The 25,559-nt window shown below is 40.2% G+C and overlaps 2 protein-coding genes across 2 annotated transcripts in view; both read right to left on the bottom strand.

Moving 5' to 3' along the window:
- Positions 1-916: 916 nt before the first annotated feature.
- On the bottom strand, positions 917-10,163 carry LOC137999848 (testin-like). Its single transcript, XM_068845787.1, has 8 exons — positions 9,401-10,163; positions 9,008-9,099; positions 7,439-7,658; positions 7,067-7,306; positions 6,151-6,366; positions 5,180-5,461; positions 3,904-4,158; positions 917-3,248 (listed from the first exon to the last, which is right to left on the bottom strand). The coding sequence occupies exons 1-8, from the start codon at positions 9,497-9,499 to the stop codon at positions 2,901-2,903; spliced, it is 1,752 nt and encodes a 583-aa protein (XP_068701888.1). The 5' UTR covers positions 9,500-10,163; the 3' UTR covers positions 917-2,900.
- A 135-nt stretch (positions 10,164-10,298) lies between these two features.
- LOC137999847 (medium-chain acyl-CoA ligase ACSF2, mitochondrial-like) overlaps positions 10,299-25,559 on the bottom strand; it is a 21,904-nt gene continuing 6,643 nt past the window's right edge. Inside the window, exons 4-20 of the mRNA XM_068845786.1 lie at positions 25,049-25,102; positions 24,153-24,271; positions 23,496-23,552; positions 22,690-22,807; positions 21,402-21,497; positions 20,634-20,692; positions 20,244-20,333; positions 19,829-19,920; positions 17,748-17,824; positions 16,795-16,902; positions 16,091-16,239; positions 15,960-16,014; positions 15,774-15,860; positions 14,482-14,534; positions 13,666-13,723; positions 13,510-13,578; positions 10,299-11,650 (exon numbers count right to left, since the gene is read on the bottom strand). Of these exons, the coding sequence (XP_068701887.1) occupies positions 11,600-11,650; positions 13,510-13,578; positions 13,666-13,723; positions 14,482-14,534; positions 15,774-15,860; positions 15,960-16,014; positions 16,091-16,239; positions 16,795-16,902; positions 17,748-17,824; positions 19,829-19,920; positions 20,244-20,333; positions 20,634-20,692; positions 21,402-21,497; positions 22,690-22,807; positions 23,496-23,552; positions 24,153-24,271; positions 25,049-25,102 (1,392 nt within the window). The 3' untranslated portion in view covers positions 10,299-11,599. The remainder of the gene's footprint in view (positions 11,651-13,509; positions 13,579-13,665; positions 13,724-14,481; positions 14,535-15,773; positions 15,861-15,959; positions 16,015-16,090; positions 16,240-16,794; positions 16,903-17,747; positions 17,825-19,828; positions 19,921-20,243; positions 20,334-20,633; positions 20,693-21,401; positions 21,498-22,689; positions 22,808-23,495; positions 23,553-24,152; positions 24,272-25,048; positions 25,103-25,559) is intronic.

Raw genomic sequence — 25,559 nt, 5'->3', positions numbered from 1 at the left:
AATAATCTTTTAAAACTAGTTTTATTTAATTTGTCAGTTCCGTTGACATTTTGCAAGTCTGATAAATAAAGTGAAGCTTTCAACAAGATCAAAGATCATGGAAGCCAGTCGCATGAAACATGCAAGTTACTGTGGGCTTGACACTCCCGCGAACAAAATGATGTTTCAACAGACTACTGTGATTTGTCCAAAATTTGGTTAAAAATTCACAAGTAAAATACGAATCTTTGTCTTTTATATTTGAGTAAGAGTTTCAGACTAAAAAAGTCAAATCACACATATAAGTGTGTTGTGGCTAATGTTGAAAATTTGAGATTTAATGCTGCAACCAGATGGCCAGAGAATTTCAAATAGCAAGGTGTACGCCAGGATCCATTTGAAATTGCCATCCCCTGGAATTAAAAACGGAGGTTTTGAAATTTTAATGAAGAGTGGTTTTTCCCCCACCTAAAATGCGAATTTTCACTTAACCGCAAGTATTAATTTTCCCGTCCGGTCCCAATTAGCGTCCACCCTCCAAAAGAAAGGCAATCTGCTCTGACAAGGTTTAAGGCGCTATTTTCGTGCAACTTGTCTCGTAATGTTTTGGCGACATTGTGGCGGGACAAGTTGCACGAAACATTTCACAGTGTAACATACCCTGGAACGGCCAAACTCGTTGCGAGACTAGTTGCAACATTTCACGGTGTAAAAGCCCCTTTACTATTTAATATTGTTCAGCAATGTCTTATATAGATGCCACAAATTCAGACATTTCGTGAAATCGTTAGTACTTCGACAGAGGAGGGGAAAGCACATGCACCATTAAAATCCTTCGAAAAGGTAATTCGTTGAACGAAAAATCCGATAAGCCCGCGAGAGTCGAAGGTGAAGTTATTCTTTTTCATCATTACAACAATCTTTGACGTACTGGAAAAAAAAACACTACCCCTTCCCAAAATTCCAAGGGCAAAAAGAGGAGAATAACTCGAGTTTCTGTAAGTCGATGTGTGCGGAGATCGACGACCAAAGACCCGGAAAACGGAGACCCACCTAGAAAAAATAACATACCAAACAGCAAATAACAAAACAGATTATTCATGGTATTTAAAACGATTGATAGGAAGCGTAAGTCTAGTCTGTTTCTTCCTTCTGTTTTTTTGCTTTCGTCACCGGGCTCCATGCGTTTCGCTCAATTGAATAAGCCCCCTCTCTATCAAGTCTTAAACGTGCTTGAAATTCATAAGCCCCCTGGGAGACTTAATGAAGGATTTACGGTAATACTGGATATGCAAAAAACGAGTGCGATTGGTCAATACAACGTCCTCGCCCGGTTTGTTCCCTCTATCTAACTGGGGGACTGGTACATTAACGATAAGTGACAAGTCACCGCTGAGGCCTTATGCGTCCCATGGCGCAAAAAGGACTGATGATGATGATGATGACAAGTCACCGCAGCCCATACAACCCATAAGGTAGCTATGTGAAAGAAACGATTCTATCGAGCACAACCTACAAAATGGCAAATATTTAATGGTATAATTTTGTCAGGAAGTCACATTTTAAATGAAGATGACTTTTCTTCGTCAAAGCCTTAGGCATCTTCCACTGTTCATATTTAGTGTTCATAAATATCATAATATAGAGAATAAATACAACCTTTACATATATATACAACCATGTTTTTTCTTCCGTATATATTTTGCTCTACTTCTATGTATTGAGCACTGTTTTACGAAAATCAAGTTTCACACTTTATATAGATATATATATATATATAAATCCTCACGTTGTTATTGTTAGACAGTTTTCTGCTGGTATGTAGTTTTATTGGTTTTCAGGCTGCGTAATTATGCCAAGAATTGAATATTTAAAGAGTTAGTCCGTTAGGAGCTGTCACTTCGACGGCCCATGATCTCCGCTATTGGTCACTTAAGTTTTAGTGACTTTCCGCAATGTTGTTTATTACATTTATTGTGTTGTCATAACAGTACTATCTTAGGGCTATTTATGTCTGATCAATAAACGAGATGCCCTCTCCTATCTGACAGGTGTTTTCTTACTTATGCTACGTTAGAAATTATTTTGTTTTCGTTTCATTGCAGAGTGGTTAGATAACAAAGAATAAGTATACACTCCTGTGTACTTGGCATAATTTTCTCCGCTCGGGAGGCAGTTAAAGCAACGAAGACTGCTATAGCAACGAAAAGTCATTCAAAGTAGAATTTTGTATTATCTTAAGTATTCAGCGACTTTATGGGCCACCAGGTTCACTTTGCTCAACTACGGAAAAACTGACCCTTGCCAATGCAGGTGTAGGTTATCACTGGATTGGAGTGAACGGTTGATTACATGAAAATGAAAGATTCACATGTGTATGCTTTAGTTGTCAAAACATTGATTTTAGGCTATGATTTACGTTACTGCTTTGAAGAGCACCGCAAAAAATGTACTCAAATGTTTGCCACAAGTCCAGTACGCAACGGCAACGGCGACGGCAATGAGAACGTCACAAATTTGCATATTTATTGCACGAAAACAATAGCTTTGCACGCCCTGCACGTGCATTTTTCACTTTTGTCCATTTCTTTGCCGTCGTCTACAAAACAACAACGTGAAATAGCCAAATTTGGGGTTTTATGAAGAACTTCAGCACTTGAAGATAAATTTTCATTTTCTCCCCTAAATTAACGTCGTTCCCACCAATGTCACTTTTAAGGAACTACCATACCCTTGTCATGTAAAAGGTTGAAGCGATTACAATAACGCGAATTTATATTTTGAGATGACGTTCTCGTTGCTGTCGCCGTCGTCGTTGCTTAAGTTCCCTAGTGTTTTGTCAGGAGTTCCTTGTTTTGAACTTTTTTGGGGAAAGGAGAGAGGAGTGTGTCGTGCGAATGATGGTATTCTTGTTATCATTGCTAATGGAAACAACTGACGCACATCTTTTCATTGCCGATGACATAAAATTCCTTCAGTTCTAACGCCAGACCACAATTTGCACAGGTAAAGCAATCTAGATGAAAGAACTCCCCTTCATAAGGTACAAACTCGACGCCTTCTTCAACGGGCTTTTGGCAGGCGTTGCAACTCTTGCCAAAATTAACGCGATAGCAGTCATGGCAGATGTTGTTGCCTTCATGTTTCTTGAAAGCTTTTCCCGCGATAGATTGAAAGCACAGAGCACAGGAGAAACAGTCCGTATGGTAGGTTTTTCCGTCATATTCGGCCCAGGACGACTTGATTGCCTCGTTGCAACGGTCACAAATCTATAGCGAAAATTAATTGGTTTTAATTGGTTAATAAATGTGAATTGTTTGTCAAATTATCGTATGGTGCCAATGAATCAAACGTGGGACGAACTTCGATTCTTTCTTCATTTTTACTAAATTGTTAAAATACGATTGTTTAGTAGAAAAGAAACTAGACGTGCAAAATCCGGGCCACTATGCATGTTTAAGTCCAGGAGTGTAAGTCCCATTCCCTCCCGTACCGTGAATTTGACATCGAAGGTCGCTTATTTTGATCCACCCAAAACAGGAGGGATACTTGTGGTGGACCTGAACACAAAGGAATATAGTTTGTATTTGACACGAATGCGTACTGTTTTGCGAAAAGAGTGTCATTCAGTGTATTTTGTTTAAACTGTATTTTTATCATTCCGTTTCAAGATTCTCCTATCAAGAGAAAAGTCAATGGAATACTATTCCGTCCTGTCCAAAGATAGAAGGCGTTTCATGAGAACGGTTAAACCAAATATTTCGTGTATTCCTATTCCGAAAAATTCCCATACGAATGCCCGCCCTCAACACCAACCTTATTAATATATTTTACTTTTACAGTTAAGAAGAAAAGTGACAATCACCAACATCAAGAATAGAAAAAAATAGCTTCTCTTGCTACAGAAATATCGTATTGCCCTACCTTAGCATCAAGTGCGTCAGCACACTCCTTACAGAAGTGTTTTCCATCCCTCTTGACAAACTCTTGAGTTCCAAGGGGCTTCGTGCACTCATTGCAAGTGAAACAATTGTGATGAAAGCTCTTGCACTGGTAAAGGATCTTCTCTTCTCCTGGGGAAAACTCTTCGCCACAAGCTTCGCATACCTCGAGCACACTGGATTCACAGCTTGGACGACAGGTCGTTTTGTCGTTATTAAAGAATAATTCCTGATCAGGCTACAAGTAAAAACAGTTTTCAAACAGCTGACGTCGTGAAGCGTAAAACCAACGACTGAGTGTTTTCTCGTTCCCGTAGACCAGTGTCCATTGCCCAAGAGTAAAAATCTCGCATCAGGTCAAATTTGTCACTCCGCATCAGCGTCAGAAAAGTGTCTATTTTTAAACCAGGTTTCGCGGGGAAATAAACAATAGACCAAATTGACTAACTCATTGTTGCACTCAATTCAAATCTCCCGGGTTACGATTCTTTGTGTATTGTATTTGCATTAAAATGTAGCATTCACATTTAAATGATATGGAAATACCTGGAACAAAACGTTTTATTCCCAAAGGATTTGAATTGGGTACAACATTGAGTCAGCCGATTTGGACTATTGTTTATTTTTCCGCAAAACTTGATTTAAAAATAGACACTTTTCTGACGCTGATGGGGAGCAATTTGGGAGCAATTTGGGTAAATCTTACTATTGCGAAAACGTATTCTTGAATTTCTCAGAAAAAATGAGAACAAGATGTCCCTGTTGCAAAAAAAACCAACCTAATCACATTTATACAAGACACAGAACGTACGTCTATCTGCGAGGACTTACTTGGGCAAAGAGTCGTTGTTTGTCTGTGCATAATTACTGGTAAACAGATGGAATCATCCGTCAGACGAACTATTGTCGATAAGCAAGAGTGAATTAGGTCAGTGAGAGTATTTATACGACCATAATGGGCTTCCCAGCACGGTGACAAATGAGTTTAGTTTAAGAATACTTGTTCCCGTCACAGCTGGTCCCGCATTACATGACCTCTCTTGATTGGTTAAGCGCTTTGTTTGTTTTCGCGCGTAAAGTGTATCTAAAAATAAATACTGGGTCAAGACCGCAAATAAATAATTGAGGAACAGTGCGAACACTCTTCCTTATTTACTCTTGCGATAATTCGTCCGCTGAGACTGATGATGCGTCAGCTTCTTAGCATTGAAAAACGCACAAATTGTAAGAACTAAACGAATGATGAAAAGTCAACTCACTAAACGCTTATCCAATTCCAACTGAGAGCCAACAAAACATTTTTCATGCCAATGCTTGCCTTTCACATCAACATGATCTTTTGTGCCAGGAGCAATAACCTTTCCGCAATAATCACACATGTTGGCGTTGTTCTTGTCATAGCAATGGCTGCAAGATGGTTTTCCATCCACTGTTTTGAGTGATTCCTTTGACAAAGGCTCGTCACAGTGGTCGCAGCATAGGTGATTCTGGTGCCAGTTCTTACCACTTGCCTCAAGTGCATGCTCCTCAGCATAGATTAACTGTGAGTAATAAAGAATGGACTAAGCAAGAGCTGATAATGATAACGATGTATTTGTCAAACGAGGGCTCGAGGATAGTCGAAAAAATCGGACTGCTCCGAACAGAAGTTGCGAGCGTCCCCGAAGCACCAACGAAAATGTTCGGAAGCTCTATCACTGAGCCAGAAAGGACGCAGGAGTTACAATCTTGGACAAAAAGAGTCGATACTCTTCCCATTTTCGAACTTTTGGACCATAACTTGGAGAGAAGGCCTTTCCCGGCCTCAACCAACACAATGGACCTCTTTAGCTTGTACGTCTTGTTTTCCCATTTCAGACCACGTGATGTCCCCAAGGGAATTTTCTTTTTGTTTTTACGTAAGTTATGCATACATAAGCACGTGGAGAAGACGACATTTGAAAGACACTGTTCCCTAGAGTAACATCACGTGGTCTGAAATGGGAAAACAAAACGTACAAGCTAAATAGGTCTATCATGATCAGGAAGAAGTGTAAATCATTGGCCACCTTTGTTTCAACATTATTTTGTGGGGAAAGGGCGATTCGTAAAAATGTCTCAACAATTTTTTTAGATTAACGGGACAAGAGAAGTTTTTTAACTTTCTACAAGTTTATCAGAATAAGCTGTGTCGCAGGGATTGGAGAAGAAAGAGGAAACAATATCTGTGACTCGATGAATGATTTCCTACCTCATCACAAGCAGAGCAACGGGGCTTAAACAACTCAGCATAGTGTCTGCCACAGTAGATGCCGCCATCTTTGTAGAAATAAATCAGATCCACTAAGATGTTGTTACAGACGATGCACGCAAAGCATCCTGGGTGCCAGCACTTGTTCTCTCCTGCACGAGATGCAAACACAGCAACCTCTCCAAGGCTAATGTCACCATTGCATCGGTAACAAACCTACAAACAAGTTTCATATCATTCACCGGTAAACGAAATAATTTGTTGTTCTTCACGTACATCAATACAAGCAATAAATGCAAAAATAAATAAATAAATAATAATGGAACTTTGCGGTTACAAGAACTGACGTCACTTCACTTCGCAATTATTTCAACTCTAAAGTAAAGTAAAAGTAAAGCGGTTCATATGGCATTTCATTCGTTGATTCATTCATCAAGTGAAAATCAGAATCCACAAATGACCAGCTCCCAACATCAGTGGCTTCATAGCTGAGTTGGTTAGAGCGTCGCACCAGTATCGCAAGGCTTCTCTATGCAATTGCTAATATTGCGTTCATAACTGCGAGGATCATAGCTTCACTTGAGTAATTCAAGTGACACACATGAGGTCGACGTGCGCTCATTTTACTCCCCCCTCTGCATCATCGCTCCTTTTTGCGGGTATTTAAATATACTACTAAAGCTACACTGAAAGGAAAGAAGTCAAAACAAGGATGTGAAATCCGGGGATCGAACTCGAGACCTCTTGCACCAAGTCGCACTTACCGACTGTGCTATCCTCCCCTAATTGCTTGTTTTTTATTTTTATTTTTATTCTTTATTTTCACAGAAATTAACGGCTTCGCAGGCTGTAGCACGAAGTACAGCCTTCGAACTACTGTAGACCTTCGAGTTCGGGTAGTAAAAAGTTCACTCACCCACTTAGAGACAGGGTTGTTCTTTTCTCGCACATAACCCACACCCAAAGCATTCTGGTTCCTGTCATCACAGAATTGCCGCATACTCGCTTTCTCTGGTTCCGTCAAATTGTCACAGTAATTTTCATCATGGTCATGAATTGGCAACTGATACATGATCTGCTTGCGACGGTACTTGGCACCATCACTTCCTATTTTAGGCTCGACCTGAGGGGGTAGTGCCTCCATATATTTCATCAACTGTCAGAGAAACGAAATACAACAGTTACCATATGGACGGAAGAGTTTAATCGGAAAACTAAACCAGGCGTCTGCTTTTGAATCTTCTCAATGAAAAAGGTCAAGGATAAATTCACATGACATCATACAAACCAATCGATCTTCCAGGCCGGTTGGACACCACGCAAACTGCTTAGCATACTGGGACCGCTGAGTGTTATTTGCGTCCCCTAATTTGCGGAAGTAATCGTGGATATGTGACACAGGGGAATCTTTGGAGAACAGCTTGTGGACCACATGCTCGTAAGCCTCTTCTTCTGTCCTTTTGATATCATGTTCCTCTGCTTTACACTTGCATGTCTTACAGATTTTCCTAGTCAGGAAGGAAAAAAATTGATGACTAAACTGGTACTTAAATATACACTGAAACAGTCACATGTAAAGTAAAGTAAAGTGGTGCATTTATATAGCGCCTTTATCACAAGTCTCAAAGGCGCTTTACAATGATCAATTTACCCCCAGCGGACTGGAAGCATATACAGGCGCAAATTGCAGCCGCTTCTGAGCAGTCCATGCATGCTGGTACTCATTTTACTGACCTCGGAAGGATGGAAAGCTGAGTGAACTTCAGCGGGAAAGAAGATCGCAAAATATTCCTCTCTCGGCAGAACCGGGAATGGAACCCGGGACCTTAGGGTTGGAAGGCAGAGATCTTATCACTGCACCAACCCCTCCGCCCTCCAGGGATAGCCTCCATGGGATAGCCTCCATGGGATAGCCTCCATGGGATAGCCTTTAAGGCGCGCTCTCTGATTGGCGACTCAAACTGCTAATATCATTTGCTATTCACCTCCGAACAACTCGCGCGGGATTTACGCCCGAAAATAGTGTACTCGTTGCAGGATAAATGAGTCAAAATCGTCTTTTTGTGATTTATTATCTCACTGTTTTAGTATATACCAAAACAACTATTTACCTCAGTGTCGGTGGCCAGTGATGGATATTAACCCCGCCACTTCGCAGCTCGGTAAATATCCACCAATAGCCACCTCCACTTCGGTGAATAGTTGTTAACTATTAGGTGGTTGGGCACATAACTTGTGTAGGCGTTACAAAGTCAACTTAATCCCTGGACCAACCAAAACCCTAACCAAACACTATGACATCGAGTTCTTCGTTTTAGTCAAGGCAACAAATTGTGACGTATAATCATAGTATGTCATAATCATCCTAGCATTGTAAGATGAACCTCTAGGTAACTCTGTGGGAGGGGGGCTACTGGGAAAAGAAGTGTAAATCTGAAGATGACTGTGTTTATGAGGCCCAACAAGACCGAAACAGCTGTCCGTGGCTGCCGGACCGGGTGAAATGGTTGTGCGCTTGCGTGATGTGTTGGCCACACCGGGGATCACACCGGGTTGGTGTAAGCATGTGTCACCTTGCTTTTTCTGTTTTGTGCTGTATTGCCGTTTTGCAAAAGTTATAAAGGAAGAAGCATTTAATTTTCGAAGGGTGGCTGGGAACTTTTTTCTGAGTATCTGTTGTTCAAAGTTACGATCAATGTTTATCCACGTTAAAGTTTGCTCGAATTTTCCCATGTTGATTCACTTACGAATTTTTTTCCTTCGTTTGCAGGCGGGCAGTGCAATAAAAAATTTTGGTCATTTTCCATCCCCCCCTCCCCTACCCCTCTCGAAAATTAGATAAACCTTGCTTTATTACCTCCAAAAGTGCAAATCAAGTCCTCCTTCGCATTTCACTGGATCGCAATTCAAACAAGGAGCTCCTGCATTCCTCTCGTGACCTAATGCATACTTAAAACAAAACGAGCAAAAAAAGTTCATGGAAGGCGAAAAGACTTTGACTTGGGGTAATCGTAAAGGGAAATAGTAAACCGCACAGTCGAAGACAACGTGCTGGTATTTGCATTCAGAGGCTCAACAACGGATCACTCGTGCCACTTGGGGGGGTGGGTGGGGTTGACCGATATTTGACAAATGTCGACAAATAACGACGCAGTTTACGCAAGCCATGAAATTTGATTTATGGGGTTCAAATTACTCATTATATTACACTATTAATCTAATGGAGATAAACTTTCTATAAAAACCCAACCTTTCTCTTGTTGCTTTTTCCATTGAAGGTTGTGGAATCCATTGATTCGAACGGATTACGCGTCATTGTACAATTGTGACCACGATTGAAAAAAACCATTAAATATTCTCCCTTCAGGTGCAATATTGGTCTTCTTCATGCTTTTTGATCACGAACAGTGAAGTTTTTCATACGTCATGATCACGCCTCCGGGAATGACGTTTTACGAAATAATAACAATTCACGTATTGCAACAGCTCTGGAAAGACTTGGTAAATTTTTTGAAGGAGATTACTTTTGAAGGTTTTCCTTCGACAGTTCAACGTCACAGGTGACTCCAGGGCAGACAGGCTATAAGCGAGTTCAGTGTTTCACTTAATTCTTCTATCCTAGGATTAATATTCTATAAAGGAACATGTTTATCCCACCTAAGAAACCGCGTTTTCCGGTTCTACACCCTTTGACGGATGAAACTGCAAATTTTTTGCCTCTGACTGAAGTGTCATTGGAAACTCTTTACCCTTTTAGGAAATACCTTCCTTAAAACTGACAAAAATTAACAACTTTTCAACCAAGTTGAGCTTTTACCCAACTTCCATCCCAGCACATTTCCCCACCCAAAGTTGAAGGACTTGAAAGGGCAGTTCTTGGGAACGACATTGTAATCGCCAAAAAATTGTTAAAAGTGTCCACAAAATAAGCTACCGTTAAAAGTTAAGGGACCAAAGCATTACTTATCAACTTTTAAGATTAATGATACCCGTATTTTTTCATCCGAGTTAACCAATAAATGAAAATGGACATAAAACTCACATCACATGGAAATTAAACTCCAATCATTTTATAGGTCGAACGCAACAAGATCTCTCTCTGTACCAAGACCTCTCTCAATCTTCTGCCATATATTTTATTTCTACGAATTAGAATAAAAGCGTGGCTCGTTAATTATTCACAAGTAATGCTTATTCGTGTTTTAAGAGTATGTACAAGTAAACATCCTTTAAGAAAATAAGCACGATTGAATTTTAAAACTTGCATCAAAATGGTGTTGTTATACTTGCAAAAGTGTCTTGATACAAACAAAAGCTTTGCACACAAAATACGACTATCAGGTCAAAAAGGCGACAACCATGGAGCAAAATTATTACAACTGGTAGAAAAATTATTTTGTGCCGGGTATGGTTATCAATTTCATCATGACAATTATATTATTTATATATGCTAGACTATGCTACAAAATACTAAGAACAGATCTGAGATACGCTCGTATGTCAGTGTTTTGCTCAAATCTTGATGTTCAATATGCGACATAAGAGACACAACTCAATAAATTCCCAACCTTGTCCACGAACACTTCTTGGTGGAGAATTCTTCTCCTGAATTCTCAAGTCATCTGTCGCAAGGCGAACTCTAACAAAAACTACCGTTGTATGTTAGGCTTCGTCTAAATACCACTTTAAATTGAGAGTCCACACTCATGGAGTAATATTTTACTTGATATCCAGAGAATTCGAAACCAAAACACTCAGATAAATGAATATCTTACTTTCGACATGGATTCATTTCTGTAATACCTTGTGGATGAAAATCGATACAAAATTTTCCCCGGCCACAAACTACAACAACTGACTGTTAGAATGCCCCTTGAAATTGCCGTCATTTTTTTGGGAAAGTCTGCAAAGACGTCTGAGCCAGTCAGCTTCTTTAACCGGTGGCAAGCTCAACAGCCACGTTTACCAGCTTTGTATTGGAATCATATAATTATCCGTTCCTTCTCTTGCTTATGCAGGAGAAAATGGGGCGGTCCATTTCCGTAAAAATCACTGTTGGAAATATCGGTTGAATATCATATACGATAGTTGTTTTCTGGAAAAAGTGTTTGGAAATTGTTTAGTACTTACAGAGGTACTCCTAATATTCCATCAGAAACGGAAGCACTGGCTATTCCTTTACCATTTGATTGATTCTTCGTTTCTAGGACGTTTTTAAGAACTTTCGTGCTGTTTCACGGTTTAAAAAACGATTTTCTTACGCTCTATTAGTCGATGTATTTTGCAAATTGCTTGTCATTTTGTTCCCCAACCGGAATTTCCCGTCTATTCAAATAGTAGTGAGCACCCGGCATTCTTGCCCTAGCCAATTATTCCTTTTTCCTCCGTACTGCAGCCATCCAGAGACGATCAAGCGTTTTTTCTTGCTTGTAGCTGTTAACTTACTCGGTTAAAGGTCAAGTTCCTCTTTCGTTTTTTCTCGCATGACAAACTTTTGCACCTGTAAAAACGAACAGAATCAGATTTCGACTCATGATCCATCTAACATGTATCTTGATATGTTTTGTTCCCAGTTCACGAGAATATGTGAAGTCAAAACAGAGGACTTAGCGAGCAGAAATTTCAAGTTGAGGATGTCATAATTTCCAATGCGTTTTTTGAGAGAGAGAGACGTATTTCGTTATAAAATCTCGAAAAATTTGGTGTCAATTAAAGGTAAACTGATACAGGAACATAATTTTGTCGTCGTTTCTTAAACTTGTTAGGGAGCTTTAGCAACGACAACGGCGACGGCAACGAGACCGTCATCTCAAAATATAAACTCGCGCTGTTTTTATCGCTTATTGACTATTTCAACCTTTTTAATACGACAAGGGTGTGGTAGTTCCTCAAAAGTGACACTGGTCGGAACGGCGCTTAATTTAGTGGAGAAAATGAAAATTTATCCTCAAGTGCTGACGTTCTTCATAATACCTCAAATTTGGCTATTTCACGTTGTTAGGGAATTTAAGAAACGGCGACGGCGACGGCTACGACTACGACATCGCCAGAAAACAGTAACATCATTGATTAAAAGAGCATAAATAATCGTGGATTTTAGCAAACATCTTAGCGGTCCTCTGCATAACGACGACGTGAAATCACCAAATTTGAGGTTTTGACGACAACGTAAGCATGCAACAGAGAATCCTTCATTCTCTTTTTTAACTCTGAAGCCGTTCGTACCAATTTATTTTTAGGATACTTCGCCCATATTGCAGGACGTGAACGAGACTGAATGATCGCGAAAGACTTATGATAGAGCCAAGTTATATTTTGAGGTGACGTTTTCGTCGACCGTTGCCGTCGTAGATCTTAAATTCCCTGTTGTTTTGCTGACGACAGCAAAGAGAAGAAATGAACAAAAGCGAAAAACGCACGTGCAGGGCGCGCAAAGCTATTTTTTTTCTCTACTAAATATGCAAATTTGTGACGTTCTCGTTGCCGTCGCCGTTGTCGTAGCTTAAGCTCCCTGCTGTCAAGACGAGGACGGCTAAGAAATGTACCAAAATTTAAAACGCACGTGCGTCGCGTGCAAAGCCATTGTTTTTGTTCACTAAACTTTGGTCGTGTTCTATTGGGGCCAACCATTTTTAGTTGGTTGGGTTGGTTGGGTTTTTTCGTGTTCTATTGGGAAAAAACCGTTTTCGGTTGGTTTGGTTGATCAACTTTTTCAACCGGCATCAAAGTAGGTTGAAACGGTTGAAAAAGCGTTGGCAGCAACCGTCGTTTACTCCTTCCTTGTTCCTTTCGAGCCTCAACTTGTCAACGCTGAGAAGTGTGGTAATAACTATTCCCAGCTAGGAGTTACCGCTTCAACCGAAACCGGTTGCGGTTGAAACGGTTGATCCCAATAGAACACGACCTTTCTTTTGTAACCGTCGACGTCATCTTTGCTTAATTTAAGCACAATTTTTTTGGTTCTGTACTCTGCTCCGAGAGGGTACTCCTGTTTTCCCCTCTTCTAAAAAAACCAACATTTGATTTGATTTGCGTTAATTTGATGATTTCAGTTTGCAGTGTCCTCCGGATTAGTGCTCCAGCGCTAGAAGACTAGACACTTAAATAAAGTTCCTTTCCTCTCCTTTCCTTTCCTACCTTTTTACGGACCGGCATTACACGTCCTCCCCGACTCCTTCCCACCCTCACAAAAAGACAGAAAAATTTTATCCAATCAAATCGTACCGCACATGCACGATTGTTTTTTTCCTCTTTAAACCTCTTTTTGACGTCTAAAATATAAAATAAACAAGTCCACTTCTGTGCTGATGATTGCGACCCGCACAGAAGTGGACTTGATAACGTTCTGTGTCCACTTACTTTTCCGGTGACAGTGAGAGGAAAGTCATCCACAAATTTGATATAACGGGGAATTTTAAAGTGAGCCAACTTAAAAAAAAAATCATAAATACTCAGTTAAGAATTCAAATCTTCTTTTCGAATTCCAAATCCACATTCACAAAAAGTGGAAAATACCTGGCCTTTACAAAACTCTTTGATTTCCTCTGGAGTGGCTGACTCTCCGGCATGCAATCTTAAATGTAAAACAGAAATTCTACACACGGTAGTTTAAAGCAATAGGACATTTGCATGATGACGCCATTTGACTACAAGTCCCAGAATCCTTCAGGTTTTGCTTGTCTCATGCTAATTGGAGCTATTGTTATTTTTACCCCGCTGGAAATACGAATACAAAATTGAAATAAGAAAAGAAGAAAAACAAACTGAATTCTGGTATTTGTAGTCAAATGACGCCAACGTGAACGTTGCCTATTGCCGGTTCCCTGGGGTAGCTTCCCTCTTTCAATTCAATGTTTGTTGCCGAGGTACAGCAAGGTTCCCTTCGCGTCGATTCTCTCTTTCTAAAATCCCATAATACACCTTGTTTACCCCCCCCCCCAAAATTTGCACAGGCATTGCTTTCGATTTCTCTTGGTAGATCTTCATGTCCCAGGAGAAATTGCAAACAACGATTATGCAAAAATTTTGGGGGGTAAACAAGATGCATTATGGGATTTCAGAAGACAGTAAGTTCTCATTCTTTCATGCGAGCAGATTATCCAATCAGAGGCCAAAGATGGCTTTTTTGCCGTTTGATTCGATGGTGTGTCTATGAAAAAATGTCAATTCAAAAGTGGTGACAATTCTGGTTACCTACAATGGATTTGACACTGAAGAATGGGACTAACCGAGAGTAGGGTTTCAAAACATTTTTAAAGCATGCGGAAAGTTTTAGAGTTTGTCCTTCACCATATTTTTATTGCAGGGAGGAAACTGCAAAAAAACTCTTACTTGATCCACGCACAAACTTCTTCTCCTAAGCGAGGATCAGGAACACCGATGACCTAAACAAAGAAAGTTCCAATGTCAAACTTACCGGAATATTGAAGTAGAATTAAGCCTACATCTTACAGTTTATTCAATCACAAATATGAATGTGAGCACGAGCCCCCACAAGGACCACTCTGTGCTCATGGGGTAAATGCAAAATGTGTTTAAACACAAAAAATAATAATAATGAGTATGGGAAAAAATGAAAATAAAGCCTAAAAGAATCCACTGAATTAGGGTGGATGATATTAACATATTTACACTAACATTGAACAGAGGGAAGCTGACAAGAATTGTCTTTGGGTAGATTTAATTGACATAATAACTACGTCACTTATATAACAGGCGAGATCTGCTTGAGGGAATGTTAGGCAATCAGGTAATTAGTTCCAAAAACGATCTATGGTGTGATATATGGTGTCAGGTAACCAAAGGCGAGTATGACTACATAGTTGCAATCGGTGTCTAATGCATATGCACAACTCTTCAAACAAGACTGAGCATGGCTAGCATGCAAGAATAAAGCATCACGATGGTCGTCAATTTTAACAGGAGCCCATCCTAGAGCGTGCAACTTCCATACAGCGTCTGTGAAACGGCGTTTTCACAAGTAGGTTTATTTTTAGACTAGCCCTTCCCGCAAATTAGGTAAAAAAACAAAGGCAGTTCCGGTTCGGTGACCCTATGACATCAGCTTAATTTCTTGTAATTGGTCATCGGGCTCCTGTGGGAGTCTCATTAGCGGGAAATTCAATCTTAAAATAACCTTACTTGTGAAAACGCCGTTGCACAAGTATAGTTAAGTTGCACGCTCCGGGGGATGGGCTCCTGATTTTACAGTGAAGTCGACAGAAATTTGAATCGTGCTTCTTTGTATTTGCCTTTTAACCAAACAACATACCTACAAGTAGTGAGGGAGAGAACGGGCTTGCCTTGTCCGGAAGCCAACGGTTTGTCGCCGTGGTCATTTGCTCGTGCATCTTTAAAATCAACTTCCTGCGCGCGCAACGTGACGAAACAAGGCATCGCTATGGTAACTGAAAGTATTTACACACTGCTGTCTTTGCACAAAAGAGAGACGTATTTGCTTAGAGCTGGGTTGAGAGGCAAAACGAGATTCTGGGTTCACAAAACGAACTATTTACAATCACAACGAATACTCGAAAATACGCATTTAACTCGCTCTCAAACAGAGGGTTATGTTATCGCTTTATCAAAAGAACGTCAATCAATACTGGCACGTGTAATGATACCTGTACATCCTGTATTTTTGGGTGCTTGTACAAAAACTGCTCAATTTCGGTTGGATAGATGTTCTCTCCTCCACGAATTATCAAATCCTTGAAGAAAGAAAACAAAAAACAAATAACTCGGATCAAGTTTATCAGACGGCGCAAGTTGCAAGAAAACAAGGTACTCGGCTTAAATGAATATTTCACCTTTATACGGCCTATAATTTTTATGTATCCATTTTCGTCCATAGTTGCCAAATCCCTTCAAGACAAAAAAGACTAAGTTCAAACTCGGCCAACTTTGTTATCTTTGAAGATACCAATCATGAAGGACGTACCCGCTGTAGAACCAACCGCTAGCATCAATGCTGGCGTCAGTTTTCTCTTTATCCTCCCAGTATCCCAGCATCACATTGTAACCTCGAAAGCAAATCTCCCCGGAGGTGTTGATGGGTAGAACATGGCCGTCACTGTTGATAATTTTTGCCTAAAAACATCAAGATAAATATGCATCAATGAATATATACACCTGGGCCCAGTTCCTCAAAAGCCGATTAACGCTAATCTAAGATTATAAATTAACCAAGTAGTTTATTTCTCAACTCCCAAATGCTGTTCAACGCTGATATTCAGCAAAACTTTACATGAGAAGACGTCAATCTTGAAAAACAAAAATAAGCAAAAGAAACTTTCACCAAAAAGTTGAAAACATGAGACAAAAGTTAACGCTAATCCTGGATTAAAGCTAGTTGGCTTTCGAACAACCGGGCCCTGATGTGTGGGGTATGGACGAAATGTAGAAGTAATCCTCGCAATTGACACCTGAAAATTTCAGGCGACTTCAAAGGAATTCGAACCCACGACCTCCGATGCCAGCATCGCTTAAAGATGAGAAACGGCAAAAGCCAAATACGAACGCCGATGAACAGTTCCTTTTTTGCCATTGGGACAAATTAATTACTTATTTAACTTCGTTACATTTTTTTTGTAAGGGCATAGAGGTTAGACAAAAGGTTTCTTTTTACACGCACGCATTACTTACCTCTGTATTAGGGTGCACTCGCCCCACAGTGGAAACTCGCAGATCTACTGGATCATTCATAAGTGTCTGAGTAGTAACTGGACTTGTTTCCGTCAAACCGTAACAAATCTGAAATGGATTCAAGTTGTAAGAAGATAAAAGCTGGAAAACGGGGCGAATCTACCATTTGTAGATGTAAATGTATTTGGTAAGACGCACATCGAATTTGTTAAGCTTTAAGTGTTCCCTTGCCGTTCTCACCTCAACATCCACATCACTTAAATGTCTCTGACTAGTACGCCCATACACAGTAATGATAATGCAATCTTGAAATAAACCCTAATGCTGACATTCATCTCATCGTCAAAGTTGGGGCTCTCCTATCTGATCAATAAACGAGATCCACCCTCCTGTATACTTGAATTGTTTTCTCACTGTTACTTAGTTTAAAATTATTTTGTTGTCGTTTCACTGCAGAGTGATTAGACAACAAGTTAAGTTTCAAGAAACAATCTTGACAATAATCAAAAATTAAGCATGCATGCATCTAACAACGTGCATTTTCTTGACAACTCGCGCCACAGTGGACATCAATAGGGAGCTTACGCAAAGACGACGGCGACAAGAATATCATCTCAAAATATAAATTCACGTTGTTTTAATCACTTCGTGACTATTTCAACCATTTTGATATGACAAGGGTGTGGTAGTTCCTCAAAAGTGACATTGGTCGGAACGGCCCTTAATTTAGGGGAGAAATGAAAATTTATCCTCAAGTGCTGAAGTTCACAAAACCTCAAATTTGGCTATTTCACGTAGTTGTCTTGGCAGACGACACAAAGAAATGGACAAAAGTGAAAAACGCGCGTGCGGGGCGTGCAAAGCTATTGTTTTTGCCACTAAATATGCAAATTTGTAACGTTCTCTTTGCCGTCGCCGCTGTCGTTGCTTAAGCTCCCTAATGATAAACCTACCGTTACTTGAGGCATGTGTAGTTTGGTGATGATCTGCTTCATAACTTCTATCGGACAGGGCGAGCCAGCCATGACCCCTGTTGTAAAGAATACAACACATTTCCACATCCGTTTCTGGCAGTTTCCAATTTCAATACTTGGACTTACTCCTTCACCTTGACTAGGTAATAGCAACTTCAATCATTCAGTTCAATTGAAAGGGAAGGATACCAGAGGTTATCCCTATCGAGGGTATCCGCCCCCAGAAGGATTTAATTGACTGGGAGTCGATTTTGACGAGACAGGCAAACCGGAATACCCAGAGAAATCCCACGCAGTCAGATTGAGATCGACTGAAACTCAGCCCGCATACGACGTCGGGGCCAAGAGTTCAACCCGGGTCGCAGAGGTAGAATGCACGATTGATACCCAATAAAACGTCCTGACTCTCTCTGTTGCTGTTATGTGGTCTCATAGATCAGTAGTAATCCATTCAGAAGATAACGACGAGCCGACCACATTGCTGAAGCAAAAGTCAGACCACAACACAGGGAATTCCGTGCCCTACTAGTGTGTGGGATCTTTAACGTCCCACAGAGTTTGTGCAGAACGATTGTGACTGACGGGACCTCCGGCTTATCGTCCTTATCTGAGAAGACTTGAACGTCTAACCATTTTGCGGATGTAATTACAAAGGCAGCCCTTTCTCTTCAGTTATTTAAAGATCCTGAGTATTAGTCCGACCGGAGTTGAACTCACAACCTCCCGCCCAGCCGGTTGGCGTCGGCTGTCCCGATTTAAAGCTCTGCTGGTTTTAAATATATCTTTCAAGGTGAGGAAAAGAAAACATTTCCCTTTTGAAAAGACAAAGGAAATCATGAATCACGAAATACCAGCGCACGAAAAGTTTCGGGGGTTCACAGAAGCATGTCAGATTTGTGAAGACCTCTAAATGCATTAAAGAAACCTCAATTCTAATTTGAATTAAAGAAACATCATCTTAAAATCCTTGAAATTGGAGATCAGTATATGGAGATGGTCATGAAATTCAACAAGTTTCTTTGTTTTATGTCTTTGTTCACTGTTTTGGACCTGACCACGCGCAAACCACACCCTTTTTCTAAAAGACAGCCATGCGCATGGTCACAGCCAAGTTACTAAAAGCGCGATGTCACTGTTCTCGCTCTTGAAATTTCTAGATTATCTATATGAACTATGATTCCATTAAAGTTTGCCAAAATTGAACAACGCATTCTGAAGCTCAGTCATAACAAACATATCACCACTGCTTCGTTTCCCATTTTACAATGTCGAGGTAGGTATTTGTTTGACTTACATTGGAGTGTGTATGTAGGAGTTTAGGATTTACACTTTTGTATCTTTTTTTTTTCTTTTTCGTTAGAACCGCCCGGGCTCGATTTGCTGGATAGCTACTTGCGCGTTTGCTGTTGCTAGAGCGGTTCTCAATTGAGTGTCGTAAAACAAATACCAAAGAGCAGCTATACCAAAGTAATTACTGAGACTAATCACAGCAGGTACAAACAGCACAATGAACCAATCCAAATTCGTAGCAACTTCAAGTAACCTGCTAAAAGCGCGGAAAAAATCGCGCGTGCAAGTCGTGTTTGGTTTTGGCTTTCTTTTTCATTGGTTGATATAGCGGTTTTCAATTGAGTGTCGAAAGTAATTAGCGAATTGCTTTGCTTTATGATTACTTCACTCAGTGATTGGTTCAAAGTTCTCGCGCCACTTTTTCAACCAATCAGAAGTGAAACCAAAACCATTCTTGGCTCGCGTGTTCACATTTTCCCGCGCTTTGTGTCGGCTACGTGTAATTACTTCGAGTTTTGATTGGTTTACCGAATTGTATCCGTCCTTTTTGATTGGCCAAAGTAATTACTTTGGTTTTGGTTTTACGACACTAATTTGAAAACCGCTCTAAACTGGCGAGAGATTTTTAAACCAAACACTAAGCGGAACAATTGCAATCGCGTAATTATTTTGGACAGTCATTTGAAAACAGCTGTAATAAAGTTTCTGTTCTTGCAGAAAAAAATGGAGCGGGAAAATGTGAAGGTCGGCAAACGATTTTTCACACTTACCCGTATAAAGACTGGTGATGTCGAACTCGTTGAGAGCAGGGTGGTTGAGGATATCGATGAACATTGTCGGAGTACCATACAGAGCCGTACATCTAAAAAACAAACGGAATCGACAAATTTCAGACTACGATGAAATCTTCATATCATTTTTTCCCTAAAAGTCCCTGATAGATACAAAAGTCTGTTTTGCGCGCCGTTTAAACGAATACAACGGACGCAATATTTGTCTCAGACGAACAATGCGTCTAGGTCATATTTCCCATATGTATCATATGTACTTTTCTCTTTAACATGTGTCAAGAGTCTTGACACATGTTAAAGAGAAAAGTACAGCCTTGAACAAAGAAAACCGCGTAAAACACTTCAGTTAGTAATAAGAATTGTTCTTCATTGAATTGTGAATTTTTGGACTTACTTTTCCTGTTGAATAGCTGTTATGGTGGCTCCCGGATCAAACGCACGAGATGGATAAACTGAAGTCGTACCATATGTCACACTCATTAAGCTGAAATGAAACGCAAAGGAAAGTAGTTAGGTATTCAAGTTTTAGCTAATGAACAAGTTGAGAAGAGTTATGGCGTAAATGGTGTAAAACTGATTAGAAAAAGTTCAAGCAAAGAAAAATCAAAGATAGGTGTGTGGGGTAAAGCCAGCGAAAAGCTCTTTCGGTTTCCTTACTGTCTTTTGAAAGGAATTTACGTAAGTTTCTTTGTTTCTTCAATTTTCCATTTTTACTATAGCCAACACCACGACACGCAAAATGGGTCTAAACCTAAGTCTTCTTTGCCTTCGGCCTACAGCTTACCTTCCAAGCACCATTCCAAAACAATGATACAGTGGAACAGGAATACATATTCTGGAATACTGCGTATAAAATGAACAAAAAAACGTATTCCCTACAGGTACAAACCGCATTGAATTGATTATCAGCTATTCCTACCAGTCCTTCGTATGTTTCATTCCTAACTTGAAATCAGTCAGTAATCTGGCTCTCTTTGCTTAGGATATTTTGCTCATTTATCACGTTTTGGTGCTTTGTGTAGCACGTACCTTCTCTTCAACTTAAACTACAAGGGTTGGTTGCGTAACCTGAGTTCATGCGAGGTGAAGAAATCAATCCTTCTTCTTCTTTCCATCGCAGGGTTACACCCAGCATTAGATTCGCCGGTACCCATTTATACACCTGGGTGAAGAGAGGCACCGTGGAGAGTAAAGTGTCTTGCCCAAGAACACAACACAATGTCCCCGGCCAGGACCCGAACCAGGACCACTCGATCCGGAGTCGAGCGCACTAACCATGATCGAGGCCACCGCGCCGTAAGAAATCACGTTCCTGGTTATTTTCATTTTGGCCAATCACAGTACGTAAATGCTTCTTAGTGTCAGTCTTATCATTTGACTAGTGCGGCCCCGCGAGCGCTTACTAAAAGTACTGAGGGTGTTCTCGTATGAGCGCTGCACTCATTAATCGCGCGGGGCTGGAAACTGAAGCGCTGTGGTAGTCATATGCTGAAGCTAAATCCTCATTGACTGAGTTTGTTTGGGCCGGAGGAAATCAATATTAAAAAATTACCTGGTGTTCGTAGTTCAAAATTTCTCCAACGAAATAAGAATTGTTGAGAATTGAATGGTGAGATAGTGTCGCGCCCTTTGGATTACCAGTTGTTCCCTGTTAATATATAAAAAAAAGACATCCTTCTCAGGGATTTAAGTGTATATGAGTGGTTTTCGATGTCAACAGTAAACTGACGTGTACAGCTATGCAAACATTTTTTGGCATCACGCAGCAAACTATTCCCTGGAAGTCAAACTTCCAATCGGATCACCGCCTTCAATGATTAACCAATAGACCTTTTCGGCTTGTACATTTTATTTTCCCAATACAGATCATGTGATAATACTCAGGAGGCTTGGTCCTTTGTTTTGTTCATTAAAAAGAGTGCATGCAGGCATATTCATGCTTGCATGCCCTCATTTTAATGAACAAAACAAAAGACCAAACCTCCTGAGTATTATCACATGATCTGTATTGGGAAAACAAAATGTACAAGCCGAAAAGGTCTATTGACATCAGGACCAAGTGCTTTCGTTTGAGAAAACATTTCATATTTCAAGGTAAACTAAACAGGAAGGGGAGGCAACAGAACGCTTAGAAAATGAGCAAGTCAGTCAGGTGATTTAAAGTTTGGCTTGTTGATAAAGACAAAAGTCAATCCGTGCCTGAATTGACGTAGGAGCTCAACTTTGTACTAGGTCTCGCCAAGCGTAAAATCAACTTTGGAAGGCCAAGCGCGGCTCTGGTCAGATTCTAAGGCACAAGGTTGGAAAAAGAAGCGAAATTGTAAAGGAGTTATTGCAGAATACCTAGCCACTCGAAGCAACGCTTCCTCGGTCCTGGCTACGAGGCTACTAAGTGGCTAAATGAGTGGGTGACTAAGCGCGTACACTGTTAACGTGCAAATGCGTACACTGTGACTACGCGGCTACTTGGCATCGTAGCTAAGCGGCTACGTAAGTTTCCATTGTACTTGTATCTCTTGCATGCATCAGTGACGATCAACGCTATGGGATGCCTCACCATTTTTGAAGCTTTAAGATCGAGGTATGTCCCAAAGCTTTCTGCCATTTTTTTGAACTTGTCACGATCATCCCATGACGATGATAGTCACTGATCCATGCCAGAGAGTAGCCGGAATTTTTTGAAGTGTTTGGAGTGGCTGGTTATTCTACAGTTAAGCCTTTCATGAAAAAAAAAAAAACTTTTTCCACGGCTGTCTGGCCTCAACGAAAAAATGAAAAACAGAGCAGCAGTCTGTTAAGTGTGTAGGCTACTCAAAGATCATGAAAAGTCTTTGACTTACAGATGTAAACTGTATGTTGATTGGATCATCACTCTGAAGTCTTCTCTGTAAATGCTGCAGTTGCAGTTTCTCATTCGGTCCTCCTGTGTCCATTAACTCCTCAAACGACATTGTGCCTCTGAATACCAAATTCATGACATTAAAACGTAAATCTTAATGTCAAAATTAATAATATACATGAAAAAAATTACTCCATTCTGATTGGCTAAGAGAAATACAGTTTTCAGGTAACACAGTGCATAAAAGTAGCATAACAGACATCATTCAGGGCTAAAAGAAGTAATAAACCAAGCATTCTGATTGGTCAAGGAGCAGACAAAGGCAGAGAGCCAATCAAATGTGAGCCCTGGATGGGGCAATTTATGGCTCAATTTTTGTCTGATACGCGATCGTTGCTTCTCCTATTATGTCATTACCTATACAAAAAGTGTCAAATTTCTTACATATACTGATACTGACTGTTCACCTGTTCACCTGTTCACCTTCACAGTTCACAGTTCACAGAAAGTATAGCCAAGCTTTGGTGTGGATATGAGGGACATTTGTCTCTCCAACCACAAAATCTCTCCTTAACTGACAGATTATTAAATGTGTACTTCTATGTCCTCTCAAACTCAAATGTATTTTTTAAAATGTTTGGTTGTTCTATTCTCTCTGGAAGACAGGCTGGCACTTGCTTCTTGCTATCCCTGTGGTTGGGTGTTGATTTTTTAAGCCAAGGTTTTAGTTCCTGGCTTGTATTGAACGTGACAAATTTCCCGATTCACTTATTTATATCTGAATAACCCTACTCAATACATACTCACTCAAAAACTTTGTCATGACTATTACTAGCAACAACTACCAACTTAAGATCTGGAAGTCTGTAAGAGTAAAAAATAAACTTAAACATTCCTGTCAAAAGAGATGGTTTTGAATAGTGAGAGAAAGTGGAACGTGGGAGAAAAGTGTAACTGAAAGCCTCTGAGTCTACATCAAACAACACAAATAATAAATGCCAATGCATCACATCGCATCTCTTGGTGCCGGGGTTGTGGCCTTAAATGGCAAAAAAAAAAACAGTCAAGCCATCAATACTTTAGCCTGCGAACGCAGACGTATTTCAGAAACGACCGCTGGAAATACGTCTGCATTCGCAGGCTATCGATACTTATATAATGACAAGATACAATTAAGCAATGTTTTGGGGCTTCAAGTAAAGACATGCATATAATACTGAATGATAAATAAGAGCTGTGATTGATAGCATTACTGATGGAATCCATTAAAAAGAATTTGCTCTTACCACGAAAAAACCTCCCTGCCAACCAGACTGGGAAGATATGCATTGGCTAGTGAAATGTTATTCTTTCAAGGTTACCAGTCATCTTAAGAAAAATATCAGGAAAAACAAGAATCCCATTTGCTTCATTTTTTGTTTTCTCTAAATCTAAGAACAAAAGAGCTGGGAATTTCAAATTTACCTTTCACAATACAAGTCGCCTGGTTTTGAACGTGGCAGCTCATTTGCAACATGAGTTAACATGTTGTAGTAATCTTGAGTCTTGAATTGATCTGCCATAATGAGTGCTTTGCAGCCAACCTAGTAAGAGGAGTAGTCATTTCATTTTTCAATATTGCTTCAATATTGATACAAACTTAAAGTAAGACCAGTTGGGAATATTTAAGAACCAGATTGTGCTGGAAGGGACCACATCATGCATATGTCTGATGGACTTAACTGATTAGAGTGTAATGTGAAGTGCTAGTTTTGTACCACATATGAACCATGTGAGCGTTAGCTTTACTAATGGAAATGGGCCCACACAAGGACAGAGAAAAACTCTGACCAGGGTGGAATTGAACCCATGACCTTCGGGTTAGATCACCGCTGCTCTACCGACTGAGCTACAAGGTCAGACGGGAGCAGGCCATGGGAACTGAAGATGTTAAAGTCATGGCAATGAACATGTACAAGTACAAGGAAGGGTTACGTTTTTACAAACGTTGGCCATGTAGCACTTATATTTCAACAGACTTAACTGATTAGAGTGTAATGTGAAGTGATAGTTTTGTACCCCCATATGAACCATGTGAGCTTTAGCCTTAATAATGGTAATGGGAAATGGAATGGAAATGGAATGGAAATGGGCCGACACAAGGACGTAACCTTTCCTTGTACTTGTACTTGTACATGTACTTGTACATGTTCATTGCCGTGTCTTTAACATCTTCAGTTCCCATGGCCTGCCTGAATGATGTTGTTAGCAGTTTTAGTTCTGGTTTTGAATACTGTACTCAAATAAGCACCAAAGTGTTGCTGCACATGAAACTAAAGACAGGCCTGAAGAAGACTTTGAAAAAACCCTGAGGTGCTCACCTTCTTAAGTGCATACTCCATTTCTGGAATTTGATAAGCTGGGTTTATGTTGACCTGAGATGAAAATACAAAAAAATAATTTTATTAACGGTAGATGTTAATGACAGAATAATACATATTTTCTAAGTGGGGATCAGACTCAATAGGCCATTTTACAGTTGTTTGCTCAGGGACCTACAGTCTCGGTCACAAATGTTGTAACACAGACGGCAATTTGCCCCCTCTCCCCCTTCAATGTTGATGTTTATGGGTTGGAGTGCAAAAACCAACCGGTAAATGCAACATTGATTGGAGGGAGGAGGAGGGGTACGTTATTAACAGCCTTGATGCGCTTCACTTGCTGTTCAAGCGAAGTGTTACAACTATTTATGACCGAGATTGTCTGGGTGTTGAATGACGTAATTCAGATAACGAAAAGCGCCATTACCAATGTATTCTATAACGTTTGCTTTCATGGGACTTTCATAATGAAAATATGTCGAAGCATGTTTAGCTACTTTTGAAATTGATT

Source organism: Montipora foliosa, chromosome 4 (assembly GCF_036669935.1).
Source record: "Montipora foliosa isolate CH-2021 chromosome 4, ASM3666993v2, whole genome shotgun sequence".
NCBI classification, from domain to species: Eukaryota; Metazoa; Cnidaria; class Anthozoa; order Scleractinia; family Acroporidae; genus Montipora; species Montipora foliosa.
Note: the sequence above shows the minus strand (reverse complement) of the source record. Positions and strands in the feature narration are given on the sequence as shown.